This window comes from Hemitrygon akajei, chromosome 8, assembly GCF_048418815.1.
Source record: "Hemitrygon akajei chromosome 8, sHemAka1.3, whole genome shotgun sequence".
NCBI classification, from domain to species: Eukaryota; Metazoa; Chordata; class Chondrichthyes; order Myliobatiformes; family Dasyatidae; genus Hemitrygon; species Hemitrygon akajei.
This window is the reverse complement of record NC_133131.1, coordinates 142,439,838-142,462,323: the sequence shown is the minus strand read 5'-3', so window position 1 is coordinate 142,462,323 and position 22,486 is coordinate 142,439,838. Positions and strand designations below refer to the sequence as shown.

The 22,486-nt window shown below is 37.8% G+C and overlaps 1 protein-coding gene across 2 annotated transcripts in view; it reads left to right on the top strand.

Annotated features, from left to right (window-relative positions):
• Nucleotides 1-22,486, top strand: part of LOC140732319 (enhancer of polycomb homolog 1-like) — a 193,818-nt gene that overhangs the window by 143,600 nt on the left and 27,732 nt on the right. For both annotated transcript variants that reach the window (XM_073054791.1, XM_073054790.1), the window contains 8 exons: nt 191-336; nt 3,476-3,682; nt 4,130-4,278; nt 5,187-5,346; nt 5,749-5,925; nt 7,593-7,682; nt 9,887-10,035; nt 18,648-19,003. In XM_073054791.1, coding sequence (XP_072910892.1) covers nt 191-336; nt 3,476-3,682; nt 4,130-4,278; nt 5,187-5,346; nt 5,749-5,925; nt 7,593-7,682; nt 9,887-10,035; nt 18,648-19,003 — 1,434 coding nt within the window. The remainder of the gene's footprint in view (nt 1-190; nt 337-3,475; nt 3,683-4,129; nt 4,279-5,186; nt 5,347-5,748; nt 5,926-7,592; nt 7,683-9,886; nt 10,036-18,647; nt 19,004-22,486) is intronic.

The following is a 22,486-nucleotide window of genomic DNA, read 5'->3' as shown; positions in this document are numbered from 1 at the left end:
ACTTATCGCCTTTTTACTTTTCACATCATTAATAGCAATTCATTTTGCATGCCAAATAAGGGGTTATGTTCAAGAAAATTTTCCAATATATACTCCAGAAATTACGTGTACAAAGAGCTTGTTCATTCCCAATTTGAATTTTAGCTTTGTCAATGTAACTTGAAATGTAACTTTGTCATTTTTAATTCAGCTTTTAGCTTGGATGCTGAGCAACCAGACTATGATATGGACTCGGATGATGAAGCATTTGTGAATAAATTAAAGAAGAAAATGGACATCACTCCTTTACAATTTGAGGAGATGATTGATCGACTAGAAAAGGGCAGTGGTCAGCAGGTAAGAAAATGTATTTACTTCATCTGGCTGCATTTATGATGGCTTTGTTGTACTTTAATACAACATGCTTTTTAAATGATGAATTTTTGGTATGTGCTGTAAATTTTGACTTAAGATGCATGTATAATTTTGTCTTTTTGTCACGTGATCGGTTTAAGTTCAAAGTAAATTTACTACAAAAGTACATTTTTGTCACCATATAAAACCCCGAGATTCATTTTATTGCGGGCAATCACAATAATTACAAGAAACACTATAGAATCAAAGAAAGACCACAACTAATAGGACGGACAAACAACCAATGTGCAAAAGACAACACACTTTGTAAAACAAAAGAAGAAAAATAATAATTATTATAATAAATATTGAGAACATGAAATGAAGAGTCCTAGAAAGTGAGTCGATAGCTTGTGAGAACGGGTGAGTGATGGAGCGACGAAAGTTGAGTTAAGTTATCCCCTCTGGTTCAAGAGCCTGATGGTTGAGGGGTAATTACTGTTCCTGAACCTGGTAGTGTGGGTCCTGAGGCTCTCTTACCACCTTCCAGATGGAAGCTGCAAGAAAAGAGCATGGCCAGGATGGTGGGTGTCCTTGATAATGGATGCTGCTTTCCCACGATGGTGCCTTGCGTAGATGTGCTCAGTTGTGGAGAGGCCTTTATTGTGATGGGCTAGGTAGTATTTGCTACTTTTTGTTGGCTCTTCCATTCAAGGGCATTGGTGTTTCCATCCCAGATCATGATGCAACCAGTCAATATCCTCTCTACGGCATCAGTAGAAGTTTACCACTTTTACATGACATAATACATAGGAGCAAACTCAGGGAATTCAGCCCAATAAATCTGCTCCACCATTTCATAATGCCTGATTTGAGGGGGATATTTCATAATCCCCCTCAATCTCATTCTGCCTTCTGTCTATAACCTTTGACACCCTTTAAGAGTCTATCAACCTCTGTTTTAAATATACCCAGTTACCTGGTCTCCACAGCCATCTGTGGTAATGAATTCTACAGATTCACTTCTCTCTGAAGAAATTTCCTCATCAGTGTTCTAAATGGACATCCCTGTATTCTGAGGCTGTGCCCTCTGGTCCTAGGCTTGCCCACTATTTATTGGAAACCCACCCCCCACCCCCCAATTCTAAACTCCAGCGAATACTGGCCCTAAGCCCTAAGCCATCAAATGCTCCTCCTGTGTTAACCCTTTCAATCTCAGAATTATTCCCGTGAACCTCCTCTGGACCCCCTTCAATGAGAACACTTCCTTTCTTAGATAAGGGGCCCAAAGCTGCTCACAATATTCCAAATGCAGTCAGACCAATGCCTTTATAAAGCTTCAGCAGTACATCTTTGCTCTTAAGTTTCAGATCTTGCTAAATGAATGCTAACATTGCATTTGTGTTCCTTACCACTGACCCATCTTACGGTCTTATTAACCCAACTTACAAGTTAACCTTCTGGGACTCCTGCACAAAGCCTCACAAATCCCTTTGCACTTTTGATTTTTGAATTTTCTCTCCAGTTTAAAAATAGTCTATGCCTTTAGTCCTTCTACCGAAGTGCATGACTGTGCACTTCCGTACACCATATTCCATCTGCCACTTCTTTGCCTATTCTCCCAGTCTATCCAAGTCCTGCAGACTTCCTGCTTCTTCAACACTAACTGCCTCTCTGCGTATATTTGGATTTTTCACAAATTTGGCCACAAAACTATCAATCCAATCATCCAAATCGTTGACATTTTACTTGATAAGTAATTGAAACACTCCTGCAGATCACCATTAGTTACAGGTAACCAACCAGAAAAGGCCTTTTTTTCCACTCTGTCTCCTGGCAGTCAGCCACTATTCTTCCCATGCTAGTACCTTTCCTGTAATACCGTAGGTAGTTATCTTATTAAAACAGCTTTATGTGTGACACCTTGTCAAAAACCTTTTGAAAATACAAGTAAGCAACATCCACTGTTGTCTTTGTCTATGCCTGCTATTTCCTCCAAGAATTTAAACAGATTTGTCAGGCAGGCTTTCCCTTTAAGGAAAACCATGCTGGCTTTGCATACTTTATCATGTGCCTCCAAGTACCCTGAAATCTCATCCTTAATGGACTCCAACATCTTCCCAACCATTTTAGTCAAGCTAACTGGCCTAAAGTTTCCTTTCTTCTGCTTGCCTCCCTCCCTAAAAGAGTGGAGTGACATTACCAATCATCTGCAACCATTTCAGAGTCTCATGATTCTTGAAAGATTACTAATGTCTCCACAATCTCCTTAGCTACCTCTTTCAGAACCCTGGTGTGTAGTCCTTCTAGTCCACGTGACTTAACTACCTTCAAACCTTTCAGCTTCCCAAGCACCTTCTCCTTAGAAATAGCAACTACACTCACTTCTGTTCCTTGACACTCAAATTTCTGGCATAGCGCCTTCCACAATGAAAACTGGCACAAAATACTTAAGTTCAACTGCCATTTTTTTGTCCCCAATTACTTACTGTTAGCATCATTTTCCAGTGGTCCAATATCCACTCTTGTCTCTCAAGAAGTATGAAAATATTTTTGGTATCTACTTTTATATTTTTGACTATTTTACCTTCATATTTCATACCTTCATACTTTCTCTCCTTATGGCTGTTCTAGTTGCCTTCTGTTGGTTTTAAGAATCTTCCTAATCATATAACTTCCTGCTAATTTTTGCTATATTACATGCCCTTTCTTTTCCTTTTGTGCTGTCTTTGGCTTCTCTTGCCAGCCATGGTTGCCTCATCTTCCCTTTAGAATACTACTTCATCTTTGGGATGTATCTATCATCTCCTTGATCTTGCTGACATTGATTAGTTGTTGTCAGAGCACCACTCAGCCAGACTTCCATTATGCTGATTCACATCATCTTTGATTTGGCTAATTATTGGTTAATAATTTGGTTAATTATTGGCAAACATAAATTGGAGGTGTGTTGAGCCTCACATTTATATGTATTAAGTGAGTAGAGTTGGGGGGCTGCTTGCAGAGCCTTGTGGTGCACCTGTGCTGATGCATATATTACTCTCTAGCTTTGATGGATGCATGTTTCATTTTAGCATAAAGTTACATAAAGTCTGATGTTTGAATTTGATTAGTTTATATGAAATTTTAATTATTTTGTTAGTTGGTAACTCTTCAGGAGGCAAAGTTGCTGTTGAAAGAGGACGACGATCTGATCTGGGAAGTGTACGAGTATTGGATTCGGAAAAGGAAAAGCTGTCGAGGTTGTTCACTTATTCCAACAGTAAAACAGGAAAAGCGGGATGGTTCCAGTACCAATGATCCTTACGTGGCATTCAGAAGAAGAACTGAGAAGATGCAAACTCGAAAGGTTTGTGAGATCTGACATATGAATCTTAACTATTATTTTGGGGAAGTCCAGTCCTTTTATTCTAAGTCTCTATTCGTATGACCAATGTTGCATGAAATGTGTGAACAAATTTTAGTTCTGGTTAAATACATGAAAATGCATGGGCAGTATTTTATTAAGCATTACCACTTTGTAGTTGCAAGATATTAATGTTGATTACTGTCTGAAGTTTAAAATGACATACGTACATAGTGCTAGTGCAAAGAAAAACTTCGGTTGACTTATTGTCATATTTTATACTTTAGAGAAGGCTAAAGTTTGCTCTATTGCTTAAGTTCTTCTGCATTTCTGTAAAGTTCTTTGCATTGGAATCCAGGTAAACATAAAATAAATCTTAAGGCAAAAAAGGAAAATAATATAATTTTTATTTCAATAAACAAAGAACAAATGGATTTTTGTATTTTGTAGAATCGTAAAAATGATGAGGCTTCATATGAAAAGATGCTGAAGTTGCGAAGAGATCTTAGTCGAGCTGTAACAATCTTGGAGATGATTAAACGAAGAGAAAAAAGCAAAAGAGAATTGTTGCATCTAACATTAGAAATTGTTGAGAAAAGGTATATACAATCAATGTTTATTTGTACATATTATTTTGAGGGGTTTTGCCCACATAGCTCCTAAAATTAGTTAAATTTATATACAGGGAATGTTTTCTTTAAATATGTGACATGTTGTATAGAATACAATAGAACGTTATTGTCATTGCTCAGGACGAGATTGCAGTGCTACTTCAATCCGTGCAAAAAGGGTATTTACAATGTGGCTTAATTTTTTTTAAAAATCCATATTTACATGCAACAAGTGATATTGATAGCTATAACATTCAAAGACCTTTGGCAAGCCAGGTTGTAGCGTTATTTAGCTGTACAACAGCCCTCGGGAAGAAGCTGTTTTTCAATCATACTACCTTGGCGAAGATGTTTCAGTATTTCCTACCAGGTGGCAGGAGATCAAACAGACAAATGTCCATGATGGGAAGGGTCTTTAATGAACTTACGAGCGTGCTGTGGACATGGAGAGTTGTAAATTGTCTCCAGGTCCAGTAGTTGAGTCCTAGTGATGTGTTGAGCCATCCTAATCACCTGTTGGAATGCTTTGTTATCTGTCTTGCCGCAGCTAGAGATGGAAAATGCAGAGAGATAGTTATATGGTCGTCGTTTCAATTTAGTGTTATGCTAAAAATGTTGCTGTATTTTTTTAACGTGTACCACTACCATAATTTATAAATGAAAATGTACAAAAATGGTTTGGAGATATCAAAGCTACAGCTGTACAAATTGTGAAAAGAAACTATTAATAAAGCCACAGAGTGTCATTTACTCCTTTTTTAGGCAATTTTCCTTTCCTGTCTCCCAACTTTGAAGTTGCATTGCGTATTGTTAATTTACTTTATTCACAGCTGACAAAGATATTGTGCTTTTATTTTGTTATGTTCTCCGGATTGAAATTGTTTTCATGCTTTTAGGCACAGTCTGGGTGATTTCAGTGGAGAGATTTTATCAGAGGTCATGGCACAGCGGCAGCATGTGAAGCCTACCTACACAGTGCCCATCACTCCAATATCTAATAGCAATCAGTTTAAACATCAAGAGTTTATGGAGATTAAGGAATTCAAAGTTAATAAGGTAACAACTTATCATTGCATATATAAATAATGTAATGTTTTGTAATGCACAACAAGCTAACCTATCTCTATAGCCATCTCTTTCAACTACACAGTTAAGATAAATGTTAATCATTTGGTTCTGCGGCATACTGGCACTGAAAATGGATCTAAGTTTGCATCTGACATTGGCAATAATTGAGAAAGGATAAATACACTTATTAACATGTTAATTTGTATATTTTTCTATTCATTTGGTTGGTTTCATCCATGTGTCAGTGAGCTGTACATTTGTACGTGTATTCAGCAGTAGTTATAGAAGAAAATCCTGACTCTTGTATTTTTACTTGTACCAGTGAATATTAATTACATACTAACAATTAGATTATAAAATGTTAAACATTCTATGCTAATTATGTTGCAGCAGGAGAATGTGGAGATTGTACGACCCAAGAGGAAGTATGAAAAGAAAAAACACAAAATCTCGCAACCAATTCCTGCTGCACCCCAGCAATCAAGCCCTGCTGCACTGCCAGTCTTTAATGCAAAGGATATAAACCAGTATGACTTTCCCAGCTCTGATGAAGAGCCCTTCTCACAGGTCTGTATTGTGCTTCTTATTCAAATAATTCAAGGTCAGTTTGTGTCTGGTGCAGTAATGGACTATGTTAAATTCCATCAAATTTAAGTGAGGGTGTGTAGTTGTAATTCTAAGTGTTTTACATTTTGTGCCTCTGTGGCTCTAAATTTATAAAGTAAAATATCTCATAAAACTCAACACGAGTGAATCTGCAGATGCTGGAAATAAAAACACAAAATGCTGGCAGAACTCAGCAGGCCAGACAGCATCTGTGGGAGCAGGTACACTCCTGATGAAGGGTTTCAGCCCGAAACGTCGTCGCTACCTCCTCCCATAGATGCTGTCTGGCCTGCTGAGTTCTGCCAGCATTTTGTGTTTTTATCTCATAAAACTGTTGGTTCTGAATGCATCTATCAGCAATGATTCCATTATAAATGTGGATGGAGAAACTACTCTACATACAGGATTGGTTAATGGTGAATATTTTTCCTCATGATTCACAAGAACAATCACAACAAGTTCTTGGATTAAGAAATGAGGGGTCAGAGCTACTAGTATAATAACGGTGCAGGAATGTTAGTATGGATTGTGGGTCACATTAGTTCACAGATAATAAAAGATAAATGGGAATAAATGTAACAGTGAAGATTGAAAATGAAGTAGCGTGAAGCTAAGTAAGAGTTGAGGGGTGAAGAAAAGGCAGATTTTTTTTTAATAGTTTTATTTGTCACATGTATATCAAAACACAGTGAAATGTTTCATTTGCGTCAACAGCCAACACAGACTAAATATGATTTGGTGACAGCCTGCAAGTGTCACTATGCTTCTGGCACCAGTCTCTATGCCCACCACTTAATTAACCTTTGCTAATCTGTGCGTCTTTGCCACGGAGAAAACATACAAAATCCTTACGGACAGTGACAGGCGTTGAACTCCGATCACTGACTGCTGGCTCTGTAATAGTGTTGTACTAACCACTGCATTACTGTAGGCTGCTATTAAATGCTATGAAATAGGGGAGAAAAACAAGCCTATCATAAGACAGTGTGAGAGAGAGAGAGAGGGGTATTGGATTGTCCACTGAAAAGGAACTGGAATGAAATTGTGGTGTGGGAAAAATTTATTGTTAAACCATTAGGTTAGAGAAAGTTTGGGAAGAGGCTAGAGGGAAAAGAGTGCAAGAAAAGAAACTGAGGATAGGGAAAGATCAAGTGTGCGGAAATTAAGGAACTGTTAAAGTAGAGGAAGAACTGAAAATATTGATTAATATTCCATAAAATTGTAATATGATAAATTGAGCATTATTAAGGAGGTCATGTAAGGGAGGTTGATAAAGGTCAGCACAACATCATGGGTCACAGAGCCCACACTTTTTTGTATGTCCTATGTGTATTGATGACATTATTTTTGTTTTCGAAAGTTTGGTAATAAGCCATTGTGTCTAATGTTAAATAGAAGTATATTCACAAACTTGCTGGTTCTGAAGACTAAAGTAATTTATTAACCAGGGGCTTATCAGGATTGAATATGGAAATCAGTGCATTTAGTGATTAAGAACTGGCCTGAAGTAACGTGGAAAAAGACCACGGTAAACCAATGCAGTAATACAGTGAAGTAGAAGAGAAATATTCATTACCTTGGTCTATTGGAAAGAAATTACAATTGTGTGCTTTTTCTTTTTGACAAAGGTCCATTCTGCATCTTCAGAAGCAGAGGAAGAGAATGATCCAGATGGTCCTTTCGCTTTCCGAAGGAAAGCAGGGTGTCAGTACTATTCTGTAAGTGCCAAAAAATTGGATGCAGCCTTGAATAGACCTTTATTCAGATTAACTTTGTTTTGCTTGAAATGTCATGTTACTTTTAGTGGTTATGGTTCATTTGACAACAATTTAAGCATGAAGCACAAATTTTTTGGATCAATATATTGGGTTTCTACAGTCTTTATACAATTTCTGTACCATGGCCTTTTTTTCCGAGAATGTTTTCTGTTTTATCTATCAATATTTAATTGATATTAATACACTGAACCTTTGTTAAATCTAGTTGCTAATGCTAACTTCATAGACTCAGTTTTGTTATACTATATGGGTAATTAAATTACAACTTCTACTTTTGAACTTGCATAGCCCTGCAATAACTGAATGCATCCTTAAATTATTACACAAGCAAATTGCACTGCAACATTATTACATTTTACTACAGTGCCTTTGTCCATTCATCATGCTTTAATTACTGTGCTGTAATGTAAATTACTTAGTGATCTGGTATATGTCTGCTGGGAGCAAGTAAAGCAGGCAAGTTGAGTAATACAGTAATTATTATTAAACAGCTGCATTGTTTATTAAAGCTTTTGGTCACTGTACATAAGTGTAAATCCCAGCAAATCTTTCGAGCTAAATATGTCCTGATTAGTTGAAATTACTATTCATAAAATTGCTATAAATTACCATTGATCAGAATTTAAAATAAGTTTGAAGTAACTACAAATCAAATAAAGCTGCATCAAGCATTTTTTTAAGAGAGCACATTGTGCCTTTTAGAATAGTGAATTTGCTGCCCAGCTTGGCTTTCTCGTTAACATTTGGAATTGATGGGCAAAACATGTACTTATTTCATATAGCAGTTTTTATAGTAAAAAGCTTGTTTGTATTTGAGAACAGTGAAAGTGTCAAATTTATTGCTCTTCAAATGTTCGCAAAACCAAAGTTTCAATTTAATTTAAAGAATCATGTTTGATATCATGACTGAGCAGTCTCAGAACAAGACAGAATTTTTTTGTTACCCATCTTTTATGTTTAATCAGTGGAGACTCTCTGAAGATGAAAATAGTTAATGCAGTGTTTGAGAGTGCAGATATTTTCCACAAAACTTCAAACTATGTTTAAATCTGAAATTGTAAAAATAACCTGTATTTTGTTTTACATGACTTCATGGTGATTGGTGCAGTAAGACAGCTTAAATACAGTTGAAAGGAAAATGGGTTAGTGGGCGGGAAGTTGAATGCAGTGCAAAGTAGGTTAACCATATTTTGTAATGCATTCTGAATGATTATAATAGCTCTGATTTTTCACAGGCCACTTTATTGAGAAGATTTTTTCCGTTGAAGCTTTGTATGCACTGTATAAATTAGAAGATTATGAATTTTAAATGGGGTTTATTTAAATAAAATACTCCTTATTATACCTTCTAACTTTTTTATAAAAATAATAGTTGTGTTCACAGACCAATGCTCATTGTTGCTCCTCCGCACAGCAGGTGGCAGCCTTACTGTTTCTTTAGCATTTTTTTAATGGGCTGAGTTGCTAGCTCAATGGAATGAGTGCAAAGGGCCGGCCAAATTCAAACCCAGGACTGTTTGCCTTGAAGTCCAATGTGGATGCCACTACACCACCAACTGGCTACCAATGCTCGTAGCTTTGGAGAATTAGATTTGACGTGGATAGGCTTTTTCCATTGAGAGTAGAGGAAATCCAAACAAAAGGACATGAGTTGAGAGTTAGGGGGCAAAAGTTTAAGGGTAACACGAGGGGGAATTTCTTTACTCAGAGTGGTAGCTGTGTGGAACGAGCTTCCAGTAGAAGTGGTAGAGACAGGTTTGGTATTGTCATTTAAAGTAAAATTGGATAGGTTATATGGACAGGGAAGGAATGGAGGGTTATGGGCTGAGTGCGGGTCAGTGGGACTAGGTGAGTAAGTGTTCAGCATGGACTAGAAGGGCCAAGATGGCCTGTTTCCGTGCTGTAATTGTTATATGGTTATAATTAAAAAGCAATCTATAATATATTTGTGTTTGACGTAAAGGAGTTACACAAACATTTGGTATTCTGTATATTGTAACAGGAAACCATCCAAAATGAGTCATTGAACTAAAAACTAGAAGCCACACAGTATAGAAACATAGAAATTTTTGCATTGCTAGGAAAGTGTCATTTCTTAATTGCATCTTATTGCACTCTGGGTTAATTTGTTTCCTTTCTTGCAGCCTCGCTTGGACCAAACAGGCAGTTGGCCTTGGTGTAGTCCAGAAGAAGGAGGATTAGGAGATGTTCGTTATAGATACTGCCTCACTACGCTGACTGTTCCCAGGAGGTGTATTGGTTTTGCACGGAGGCGTGTTGGTCGAGGTGGAAGGTACATTAAAGACTTGTTTATTTTAATTTTTTAAGAGAAGTTCATGCTTTAATGGATGTTAAAATTAGATCTTTTATATAGCAATTTATTTAGAGTTAAGTTGGTAGGCAGGTGGGAACTGGAGTGATAAGAGCTGAGGATGGGACAATTGGTTTACAAGTCAATGCAGTGTGTAGTGAAACTGAGGATGGATGGGCAGATGATAGGACAGAATTGCATTCAGTGAGATGAGGTGGAGTGTAAAATGGGAGCAAGTTCGAAAAAGGTGATGAACGCAGGACTGAAGATGTTATATTTGAATGTGCCTGTACTGTACTGAGCAAGTCGTAGGTACCCTAGATTTTTTTAATATAAAGTTTGTTTTGGATGTTCTTTGTCTTTTGGATTTGTGTGTCAGTAGTAAAGAGAAAATTACATATTTCGAAGCATTCATTTTCCAAAAAATTAAATGTTGAGAATTTTTTGTATTTCATTATAAAAAGGAACTTTTTATAGAGCACTTTTCAAATGAAAACTTGATTCCTTGGTAGGTATGTAGCCTAGTGCATGTATGTGAAAACAAAGATGACAAACAGGTGCTAATCAATGACACAGAGTTGAATGAACTAAATTGGACAACTGAAACAGAAACAGGTGCAGAAGGAATCAAACTGGGCAAAGTGGAACCAAACTAAAAAGTGAGGGTGTGGCGGATGTGCAGTTTAACTTTCAAGTAATCAGTTCTTACACTATAGCAAGAGTGAGCATAATAACAAGGCACAAGGTGGTCATCTTACGCCAGTAAGATCTCTCCCAAGCAGAAATTTCATGGCTGGCAGGCAGGAGTTTTAAGATGTGCTGTCCAAGCTCTTCTGAAATTGCACCTAAAAACCAAGGTTGAAGATCAGAAACAGTGGTTGGCCACAGAAATTGAGTGCAGCAGACAAGTGATACATCAAACTGGCATCCTTCTAAATCAGAAGTTGTTCAGCGTTTTGAACTCTGAATTCACAGAAACCACTGGAACCCAAGTAGACACCTCTATAGTCTAGAGAAGTCTTGTTAGAAGTGGCCATCGTGGAAGAATAGCTGCCAAAAAGCCATTTCTCCGAAGTGGAAACAAAACCAAGAGACTCACTTGTGAACAAAAACACAAGTATTGGCATGCAGAATAATGGCAGCAAATGACTGATGAATCAGAATTTTCAAGCAGGAGCGGTTTGTCCATAGAAGAACTGGAGAGCACTACATGGATGAATGTCTGCAGTACAACAATAGTGAAGTACAACAGAGGTTCCATGCAAGTTTAGGACTGCATTTCTGCAAATGGAGTTGGTGATCTGGCCAGAATTAATGGAATCCTCAATACTCAGAAGTACAAGCAGATTCCCATCCATCGTGCAGTACCATCAAAGAGGTGTCTGACTGATCCCAGTTTCATTCTGCAGCAGGATAATGAATCCAAACACACAGCCAAGGTCAGAAGGAACTACCTTCAGTGAAAAAAAGAACAAGTTCTGCATCAGATGGTACTCCATCCACAGAGCCATGATCTCAACATCATTGAGGCTGTCTGGGATTACCTGGAGAGATGGAAGCGAGCAAGACAGCCAAAGTCTGCAGAAGAACTGTGGCAAGATGCTTTGAACAACCAACCAGGCAATTTTCTTATAAAACTGCACAACAACGTCTTTGAAAGAATTGATACAATTTTAAAGGCAAAGGATGGTCACGCTAAATATTGATTTGTTTTAGTTTTTGTTTACTGCTCTTTATGATTTTTTTTGATATTTAGAAACTTCATATTTTTGAGAACATTTTTACTGAATTTTTTTTTACATATGCCTGAGACCTTTGTGCAGTACTGTAGTATATGGAATAAAGTTGATGATCTTGTAGCATAGTTAGAGATTGTCAGTTATGATGTTGTGGGCATTGCTGAGATGTGGCTGAAAGAAGATCATGGTTGGGAGCTTTAACATCCAAGGATACACCTTGTATCAAAAGGACAGGCAACTACCAAGTGGTGGCTCTATTGGTTTTTTAAAAAAAATTAAATCCTTAGATCAGGGGTTTCCAACCTATTTTGATGCCATGGGCCCCTACCATTAACCGAAAGGTCTGTGGACCCCAGGTTGAGAACCCCTGCCTTAGAAAGAAGTGATATAGGATCAAATGATATAGAACCCTTGTAGGTAGGGTTAAGAAACTGCAAGGGTAAAAAGACCCTGATGGGAGCTAAATACAGGCTTTCAAATAGTAGCTAGGATGTGATATATAAACTTCAACAGGAAAAGAGTAAAGGCATGTAAGAAGGGCAGTATTGTGATGGCCATGGGGGAATTCAATATGCAGATACACTGGGAAAATCAGGATGATGCTGGATCCTGAGAGAGAGAATTTGTAGAATACCTATTACAGTGCCTTTTTAGCTTGTGGTTGACCCCACTAGGTGAAAGACAGTTCTGGACTGGGTGTTGTGTAATAAACCAGATTTGATTAGGGAGCTTAAGGTAAGGGAACCCTTGGGAGGCAGTGATCATAACATGATAGAATTCACCCTGCAGTTTGAAAGTGGAGTAAAGGGAATTACAGGGGTAAGAGAGGAGCTGGCCAAAGTTGATTGGAATGAGACACTCACAGGGATGACAGCAGAACTGCAGTGCCTGGAATTCCTGGAAGCCATGCCGAAGGTACAGAAAACCCAAAGATGAAGTATTTTCTAAAGGGAGGATGAGGCAACTGGGTGACAAGGGAAGTCGAAGGCAGCATAAAAGCAAAAGAGGGGGTACATAATATAGGAAAAGTTAGTGGGAAGTTGAAGGATTGGGAAGCTTTTAAAAACCAACAGAAGGCAACTTAAAGAAAAAATTAATTGTGATGGTAACAAGTCTTGTAACAATATAAGAGGATGCTAAATGATTTTTCAGATATAGAAAGAGTAAAGAGGTGAGAGGACAGCTGGAAAATGATGCTATAGAGGTATAATGGGGGGGACAAAGAAATGGGGACAAACTTCTTGCGCCAGTCTTCACTGTGGAAAGCTGAAAGGTCTGCAGGTAGATGGACCACATCGACTACACACTAAAGTTCTGAACGATGTGGCTGAAGAGATTGTGGAGACATTAATAATAATTTTCAAGAATCACTAAATTATGGAATGCCTCTGGGGGACTTTAAAATTGCAAATGTCTCTCCATTCTTTGAGCAGGGAGGCAGAAGAAAGGAAATTATAGGCCAGTTAGCCTGACTGAAATGGTTAGGATGGTGGGGTCCATTATTAAGGGTGAGGATTCAACGTGCTTGGAGGCAAATGATAAAGAATGCCAAAGTCAGCATGTTTTCCTTAGGAGAAATCTTGCCTGACAAATTTGTTAGAATTCTTTGAGGAAATAGGCAGGATAGACAAAGAGTTTGGATGTTTGTTTAAATTTTCAGAAGGCCTTTGTCAAGGTGCTACACACGAAGCTGCTTGACAAGATAAAAACTTATGATATGGATCGAAGATTGGCCGATTGGCAGGAGGCAAGGAGTCATAATAAAGTTTTTTCTAGTTGGTTGTCGGTGACTAGTAGTGTTCTACAGTGGCCTATATTAGGGCCACTTTTCACGTGATACTGTATGTCAACGATTTGGTTGACAGAATTGATGGCTTTGTGGCCAAGTTTGTAGACAAAACAAAGGTGGTGGGGCAGGTAATGTTGAGGAAGCAGGGAGAATGGACAAAAGTAGCAAATGGAATGTAGTGAAAGGGTATGGTCATGCATTTTAGTAGAAGGAATAAAGGCATAGACTATTTTCTAAATGGGGAGAAGATTCAAAAATCAGGTGCAATGGGACTTGGGAATCCTTGTGCAGGACTCTTTAAGAATTAATTTACAGGTCGAGTCGATGTTAAGGAAGGCAAGTGCAATGTTATCATTCATTATTATTTGATACTGCCTTGCAACCCTTACCTATTGCTATTCAAGACTCCCCTAATATACTTGGTATTACCCATGGGAATGAGATACACAAGTTATCACTATATGCAGATTGATTTGTTACTATATATCTCTAGTCCTGAGAAATCAGTTTCTGCTGTAATATCCCTGATTGCTCAGTTTAGTACTTTTTCTGGCTACAAACTGAATCTTACTAAGAGTGAACTCTTTCCATTAAATATGCAGGTTCCAATTTAGAGACGTTCACCATTCAGATAGGTTACTGACTATTTTACTTATCTGGATGTTAAAGTTACTAAGAAACATAAGGATTTATTTAAGGTCAATATTTTACCTTTAATTGATCAGGTTAAACAAATGCTTACTAAATGGTCCCCATTGTCTTTATCATTGATTGGTTGAATCAGTGCTGTTAAGGTGATTATTCTACCTAAAGTTTTATACCTTATTTCAAACAGTACCAATTTTTATTCCTAAATCCTTTTTTGATACTGTTGACTAAGATTTCTTCATATATATGGCAAAATAAAAATCCTAGGTTAAGTAAAAAATACCTACAGAAGTCTGAAAAGGATGGTGGTTTGGCATTACCAAATTTAAGATTTTACTATTGGGCAATTAATATCCGATATTTAATATTTTGGACTCAGGATTTGGATATAACTCCAAGTCTACAATGGGTAAACCTTGAATGTAAATTGGTACAAGGGTTTTCATTAGTTTCTATTTTAGGAACTTCACTTCCCTTTGTTCTTTCTAAACTGAATAAACAAATGGTTAATCCAGTAATTAAATATACACTATGAATATGGTTTCAGTTTCATAAATTTTTTGGTTTGAATAAATTTATCCTATCAAGCCTGATTATATCTATTTTTTTCCCAACCCTCTGTAATGGCTTGAGCCTTTTCGATTTGGAAAAGGACTGGAGTATAAAAGCAAGGATGTAATGGTGAGGCTTTATAAGGCATTGGTTTGACTGCACTTGGAATATTGTGAACTGTTTTGGGCCCTTATCTAAGAAAAGATGTGCTGGCATTGGAGAGGGTCTAGGGGAGGATCATGAAAATTATTCTGGAAATCAAAGGGTTAATGTGAGTGTTTCATGGCACTGGGCATGTACTTGCTGGAGTTTAGAAGGGGTGGGGGATCTCATTGAAATCTAATGAATATTGAAAGACCTAGAGTGGATACGGAAAGGATGTTTCCTTTAGTGAATGAGTTTATGACCAGGGGCACAGCCTCAGAATAGAGGGACATCCATTTAGAACAGATGAGAAGGGATTTCTTTAGCCAGAGGGTGGTGAATCTGTGGAATTCGCTGCCATGGACAGCTGTGGAGGTGAAGTCATTGTGTTTGTTTAAAGCAGAGGTTGATAGGTTCTTGGTTAATTAGGGTGTCAAAGTTTACAAGAAGGCAGAGAATGGGGCTGTGGCGTAACTATGCTCCATGTCTTATGATTTCATCAGAGCAGTAGATCCATAAATTCAGTTATATTCACAGTGCAGCTGTTGCCAGTATTTAGTAATATATCAAGTTTACAAAACAAATGAACAACTCCTAGCTATAGGAATATATGTGATTGGAGAATCAGGAAAAATAGAAGTCTTATGGTAAAATTTAATTGTGGAATATCAACATACAACTGTAAATATTGTGCCTTGATTATCCTTTCTATGGCAGATGATATTGTATCATTCATAAAATATTTTCTGATTGAGTAGGGAAGTCTTTTCTGTTCATATGCCAAGATTTGTAAGCCATACTGTCAAATTTCCTGATGTAATTTTGCAATTAAAGTTAACAAATTTCACGACACATACTAGTGATAATAAATCTGATTCAATCTTAATTGAGAGGGAAAAGTGCTATTTATCAATATAACTAAACTGGAAAACAATTGATTTGGCATAAAAACTATATGAATTAATCTATGATATAATTAGCTATTGTGGCTATTTGGATGGAATTGAGGAATGGGAAAGGTGTAGTAACACTGATAGGAGTGTATTATAGGCCACCTAATGGGGAGCGTGAGTTGGAAGAGCAAATCTGTAAGGAGGTAGCAGATATTTGTAGTAAACACAAGGTGGTGATTGTGGGAGATTTTAATTTTCCACACATAGATTGGGAAGCTCATTCTGTAAAAGGGCTGGATGGTTTAGAGTTTGTGAAATGTGTGCAGGATAGCTTTTTGCAACAATACATAGAAGTACCGACTAGAGATGGGGCAGTGTTGGATCTCCTGTTAGGGAATGCGATAGGTCAGCTGACAGATGTATGTGTTGGGGAGCACTTCGGGTCCAGTGATCACAATAGCATTAGCTTCAATATAATTATGGAGAAGGACAGGACTGGACCTAGAGTTGAGATTTTTGATTGGAGAAAGGCTAACTTTGAGGAGATGCGCAGGGATTTAGAGAGAGTGGATTGGGTCAAGTTGTTTTATGGGAAGGATGTAATAGAGAAATGGATGTCATTTAAGGGTGAAATTATGAGGGTACAGAATCTTTATGTTCCTGTTCGGTTGAAAGGAAAGGTTAAAGGTTTGAAAGCGCCATGGTTTTCAAGGGATATTAGAAACTTGGTTCAAAAAAAGAGGGATGTCTACAATAGATATAGGCAGCATGGAGTAAAGGAATTGCTCGAGGAATATAAAGAATGTAAAAGGAAACTTAAGAAAGAGATTAGAAAAGCTAAAAGAAGTTACGAGTTTGGTTTGGCAAATAAGGTGGAAGTAAATCCGAAAGGCTTCTACAGTTATATTAAAAGCAAGAGGATAGTGAGGGATAAAATTGGTCCCTTAGAGAATCAGGGTGGTCAGCTATGTGTGGAGCCGAGGGAGATGGAAGAGATTTTGAACGATTTCTTCTCTTCGGTATTCACTAAGGAGAAGGATATTAATGGTGTAAGGTGTGGGAAACAAGTAAGGAAGTTATGGAACCTATGACAATTAAAGAGGTGGAAGTACTGGCGCTTTTAAGAAATTTAAAAGTGGATAAATCTCCGGGTCCTGACCGGATATTCCCCAGGACCTTGAGGGAAGTTTGTGTAGAGATAGCAGGAGCTCTGACGGAGATCTTTCAGATGTCATTAGAAACGGGGATTGTGCCGGAGGATTGGCGTATTGCTCATGTGGTTCCATTGTTTAAAAAGGGTTCTAGAAGTAAGCCTGGCAATTATAGACCTGTCAGTTTGACATCAGTGGTGGGTAAATTAATGGAAAGTATTCTTAGAGATAGTATTTATAATTATCTGGATAGACAGGATCTGATTAGGAGTAGCCAGCATGGATTTGTGCGTGGAAGGTCATGTTTGACAAACCTTATTGAATTTTTTGAAGTAGTTACGAGGAATGTTGACGAGGGTAAGGCAGTGGATGTAGTCTATATGGACTTCAGCAAGGCCTTTGACAAAGTTCCACATGGAAGGTTAGTTAAGAAGGTTCAGTCGTTAGGTATTAATGCTGGAGTAATAAAATGGATTCAACAGTGGCTAGATGGGAGATGCCAGAGAGTAGTGGTGGATAATTGTTTATCGGGATGGAGGCCGGTGACTAGCGGGGTGCCTCAGGGATCTGTTTTGGGCCCAATGTTGTTTGTAATATACATAAATGATCTGGATGATGGGGTGGTAAATTGGATTAGTAAGTATGCTGATGATACTAGGGTAGGAGGTGTTGTGGATAATGAGGTGGGTTTTCAAAGCTTGCAGGGAGATTTATGCCGGTTAGAAGAATGGGCTGAACGTTGGCAGATGGAGTTTAATGCTGAGAAGTGTGAGGTTCTACATTTTGGCAGGAATAATCCAAATAGAACATACAGGGTAAATGGTAGGGCATTGAGGAATGCAGTGGAACAGAGAGATCTAGGAATAACAGTGCATAGTTCCCTGAAGGTGGAGTCTCATGTAGATAGGGTGGTGAAGAAGGCTTTTGGAACGCTGGCCTTTATAAATCAGAGCATTGAGTACAGAAGTTGGGATGTAATGTTAAAATTGTACAAGGCATTGGTAAGGCCAAATTTGGAATATTGTGTACAGTTCTGGTCACCGAATTATAGGAAAGATATCAATAAATTAGAGAGAGTGCAGAGACGATTTACTAGGATGTTACCTGGGTTTCAGCACTTAAGTTACAGAGAAAGGTTGAACAAGTTAGGTCTCTATTCATTGGAGCGTAGAAGGTTGAGGGGGGATTTGATCGAGGTATTTAAAATGTTGAGAGGGATAGATAGAGTTGACGTGAATAGGCTGTTTCCATTGAGAGTAGGGGAGATTCAAACGAGAGGACATGATTTGAGAGTTAGGGGGCAAAAGTTTAAGGGGAACACGAGGGGGTATTTCTTTACTCAGAGAGTGATAGCTGTGTGGAATGAGCTTCCTGTAGAAGTAGTAGAGGCCAGTTCAGTTGTGTCATTTAAGGTAAAATTGGATAGGTATATGGACAGGAAAGGAGTGGAGGGTTATGGGCTGAGTGCGGGTAAGTGGGGCTAGGTGAGATTAAGAGTTCGGCACGGACTAGGAGGGCCGGAATGGCCTGTTTCCGTGCTGTGATTGTTATATGGTTATATGGGTTACTTAAGTCAGAGAGCTATGTTTTTTGACTCATTGCAGTGAATTCTTGAGTCAATTCACATGTACTGGGAAGGCTTGAAGTTTGCTGATGCTTTCCTTCTCTTCTATTGTAGAATTTTGTTGGACCGAGCGCACACAGGAAACGACGCTGTTCTTCATCAGTTGGATCCTGAGATACTCTCTTCCCCGCCCCATTCTCCATTTAACGAATTTGCCAATACCTCACAAATAAATACCTCGGATCATCCTTCTAGAGACCTCACTCAGATTCTAGCAAACATTAAGGCATGCCGATGGCGGCATTTCAGGCCCCGGTCACCAAATCTTCAGGACAATGATGGTGATGAACTCTCCACCCGAAAGCTGTATCGGGGTGTAAATCGAATCGTAACAGCACAACTTGGGACCCAGCCATGTAGTACCTCTGTCTCCAGCAAAAGCAGTGGCACTGGTTCAACACAGAATAGTGGTACGTGCTGTGATTACTCAAACAGTAATTTAATCAATAAAAATGTGATTGCAGTGCAATTCTGGAGCATGATATTACATTATCTTGGGAAAGCAATGGCTGGTTTAACCACAAATCTTTTATTTAGCCTACTTCAGAAGATGCCAATAAAGTTGTATGTGCATATAAATTGACTGTCACTACTTGGAAGTTTGAACATGTTTTACACGTGACAGCGCATTAAAAAGATGTGTGTATGAGAATACTGAATGAACTATAAACTGAAGATCTTCCTGTTATCTTTCACTTATCTATTTCTTGGCTTTAAAGCATATGGAAATTAAATTTTAGGTATTTTTAAAAATTTAAATGATTAATGCTATCCTCGTGAGTTGTCTGCTAGGTTTAAACCGTGCACTGAAGCAGCAGAAATTAATTAAACTTTTCCCCTGATGCAATCCACCCTTAAACTTTCTTTTTGTCATCTTTCTTTTAATGATTAATATGTTGCTTAAATAAAATGAAGGAAACCATTGTTGAAGGATCATCTAACTTGTTCATAAAAATGCAAGATGATTCGTATTTTCAAAATTACAAACTGCAGAATACCCTGGATGTGGATTGTTTAGTTGATAATAGTCACTGAAAGCACTTTCCTAGTATTGTGGAAACAGCCAAATAGATACATTATTGAACCAAAGAGACATCTGTGAGAATATTATCAAGTTATGATGGGAGAAGTTGCGTGCTATGCATGTCTTGAGAATGTGACTCGAATGGATTAGAAGATAGGAAATTTCAATTTTGTGCATTGTCATCAAGAACCTGAAATCCAGAATTTTACATCAGATTGACCTGTGCTCAAATCCAGTCCACTAAGAAGATGAGCATTCTCTCTGGTTTGCACATTCTCCACTTTCTCATGGGCTTATACCATTGACTGCTATTTAGGAACTTCTTACAGGAAATAATTGTTTGTGGCTGTGCAATAAAAATAATTTAATGGCTGGGACTCGGGTGTATTTTTTAGCAAAGTATGGGAAACATTTCTAGCAACTATCTGGCATCAGTGATTCAAGTGTAATTCTTTGAAGTATAATCAAAATATTTACCCCACAGATGAGAGATTAAGGCTTTGCTTAGCTTTGCATTAGTAAAAAGAGATCATCCTGTGATCAGGGGTATTCAACAATGTAAATGGGACAGATAGCATTTACACTGGGGTTCATATTTCTTTAGGATGAAGGGGGATTGAGAAGACCTGATAATGAGGTAGGGGAAACCAAGTACCAGCAAATTGGAATCTTCCAAAGATGTGTTCCACATGCAAAAATGACGAAAGGAATGTGAGAAGCTTCTGACCCATAAATTTATCTTCATTTCTGTAAGAAATAACTAGTTATCCACAATCTATAAATTATATATGCCATAATAATGAAGGAAATTGGAACAAGAAATAAGAGATCATGCTTGTGCTTTTAAAGAAGCATTTGACTCTTGCGTAATAAAGCTAAATTAGGTAGAAGTGTTAGAGGAAGGAACGTGATAGTGTGGGAAAAGTACTCAATACTGCACTGAAGGGCTTTTTTTAATTGAATTAATCAAGAGTTAACTCCTAAATTGCAGAAGTGGGAATAAAGATTGGAGCAGAGAAAATGTTGAGGCTTTTAAAATGAAGAATTTTTAATGGAGTAAATAGGGGAAGATTCTGCCTCATCAGGAGAGAGTGAGAAGGGAAGTGTGTTTCAATATTTCAGGAAGATGCGAAGGTGTGGGGAGAAAAGTGATTGTTTTTATTTGATGTTGCTAAGCATTTATAGTCCAAGCTTAATTACTGTTGAAGGCAGTGGAGGGCTGCCACCTTGTATAGCTGCAATCATCTAGTGAAGGAGTTACCATTGTGCTATGAAATATATTCCAGGATTTAAATACAGTGCTAATGAAGAATTAACAATGTAAGTTTTAAATGTTGTCACTTGGATTGGAATTTGCATGTTGTGCCTTGTCCCTGGTGTAGGGTGAGGAGCAACAGTATGGAATATCATAAAAGATGCTAACTTCCTACATTTTTGTAGTTTTATTGTTTAAACCATATTGGTATTTTTGTATAAACTTTCAAATTATCAATTGGTTCATTGGTTTGGGTCACTGTCATCTAACTTAATTGTTGGAGATGTGACACTGCTGGCAAGGCCAGTATTTATTGCCCATCCCTTATTGTCCTCGAGCGTGGTATTCTTGAACTGCTACAGTAAATTGGATGAACTTGCTCCCATAGTATTTTTGGAGGCAGCGTAAAAGGGTTTGAACCCAGCAACAAAGGAAGTATAGTGTGTACCTTGGAAAGGCAGACATCTGCTGCCCTTGCCCTTGGTGGTAGAGGTCACAAGTATGAATAGTGTTATTTAAGTTGTTAGGTAGCATTACTGTACTTTAGAAATGACAGACACTGTAATATAGTGTTGGTGGGTGTGGTTAGTTCCTTGGATAGTATATCTGGTCCCAAACAAGTGTGATGCTTTGTTCAGTGCAGTATCAAGCTTCTTGAATGTCATTTGGGTTGTATTCTATCATGCTCCTGACTTGTCCCTAGGTGATGGTAGAAAGTCTTTAGAATGTGAGTTGAGTTGCCTACTGAGATACTTACCCTCTACCTATTTCTTTAAGCATGGTATTTTTGTACCTAGTACCGTTGAGTTCTTTTGTCACTGTTAAACCCCAGAATGTTTTTGGTCATGTCAGAGCTGAAAGTTAGACTCTCGCTTGTTGGAGAATGATCACTGCCTAGCTGGAACTAATGTTTTTTTGTCTTTCATCAGTTGCATCATGAAAGGGGAAGAAATGTCAGCACTGCAATAGAGGTTTAATTCTCTAATTCTAGCATACCAAAGGAAATCAACATTTACATCAGACTTCGGTGCTCTTAGAATAAGTACACATTGAAGCCAGGACTTGCATGGCTGATTTATTACATGTTTTTAAGGGTAGTGAATAAATAGTGAAGTTTTACCATTTACTCTAAATTTCAGTATTGAAGGGGTCCTGGAATACTATTCTATTGCCCTGTCAGATGTCCAAAATTCCAATGGAATGTTAAACCAAATTTCATTTACAGATGGCTGGTTATTAATAATCCTGCTTTCAAGAGTAGGAAAGTCATCCTTAAATTCTGTCCCAATGTTTATCTCCACCAGCAGTGTTTTTGAGACCCTGCATATTTTGTACATTACAAGCAGTGCCTACATTGAGTGCTTTATTGATTGTAAAGCACTTTGCAATATTGTTTTCTAAGCAGCAGTAATTAACTAGATTTAATTCCAAAACATTGAGCTGAACACTTGCGCAATTTTGTAATCAAAGGTGAAGAAAATAAAAGTTGAACTAGAATCTTGTGAAGAGTTTATAAATCATTTCTGAAGTAATTGATGTTCCTAAGCCCAAGAATACTGCAGCAGAAAGTTTGTTACACATTTTCAATGCAGTTTCATTTCAGAAAGAAAATAG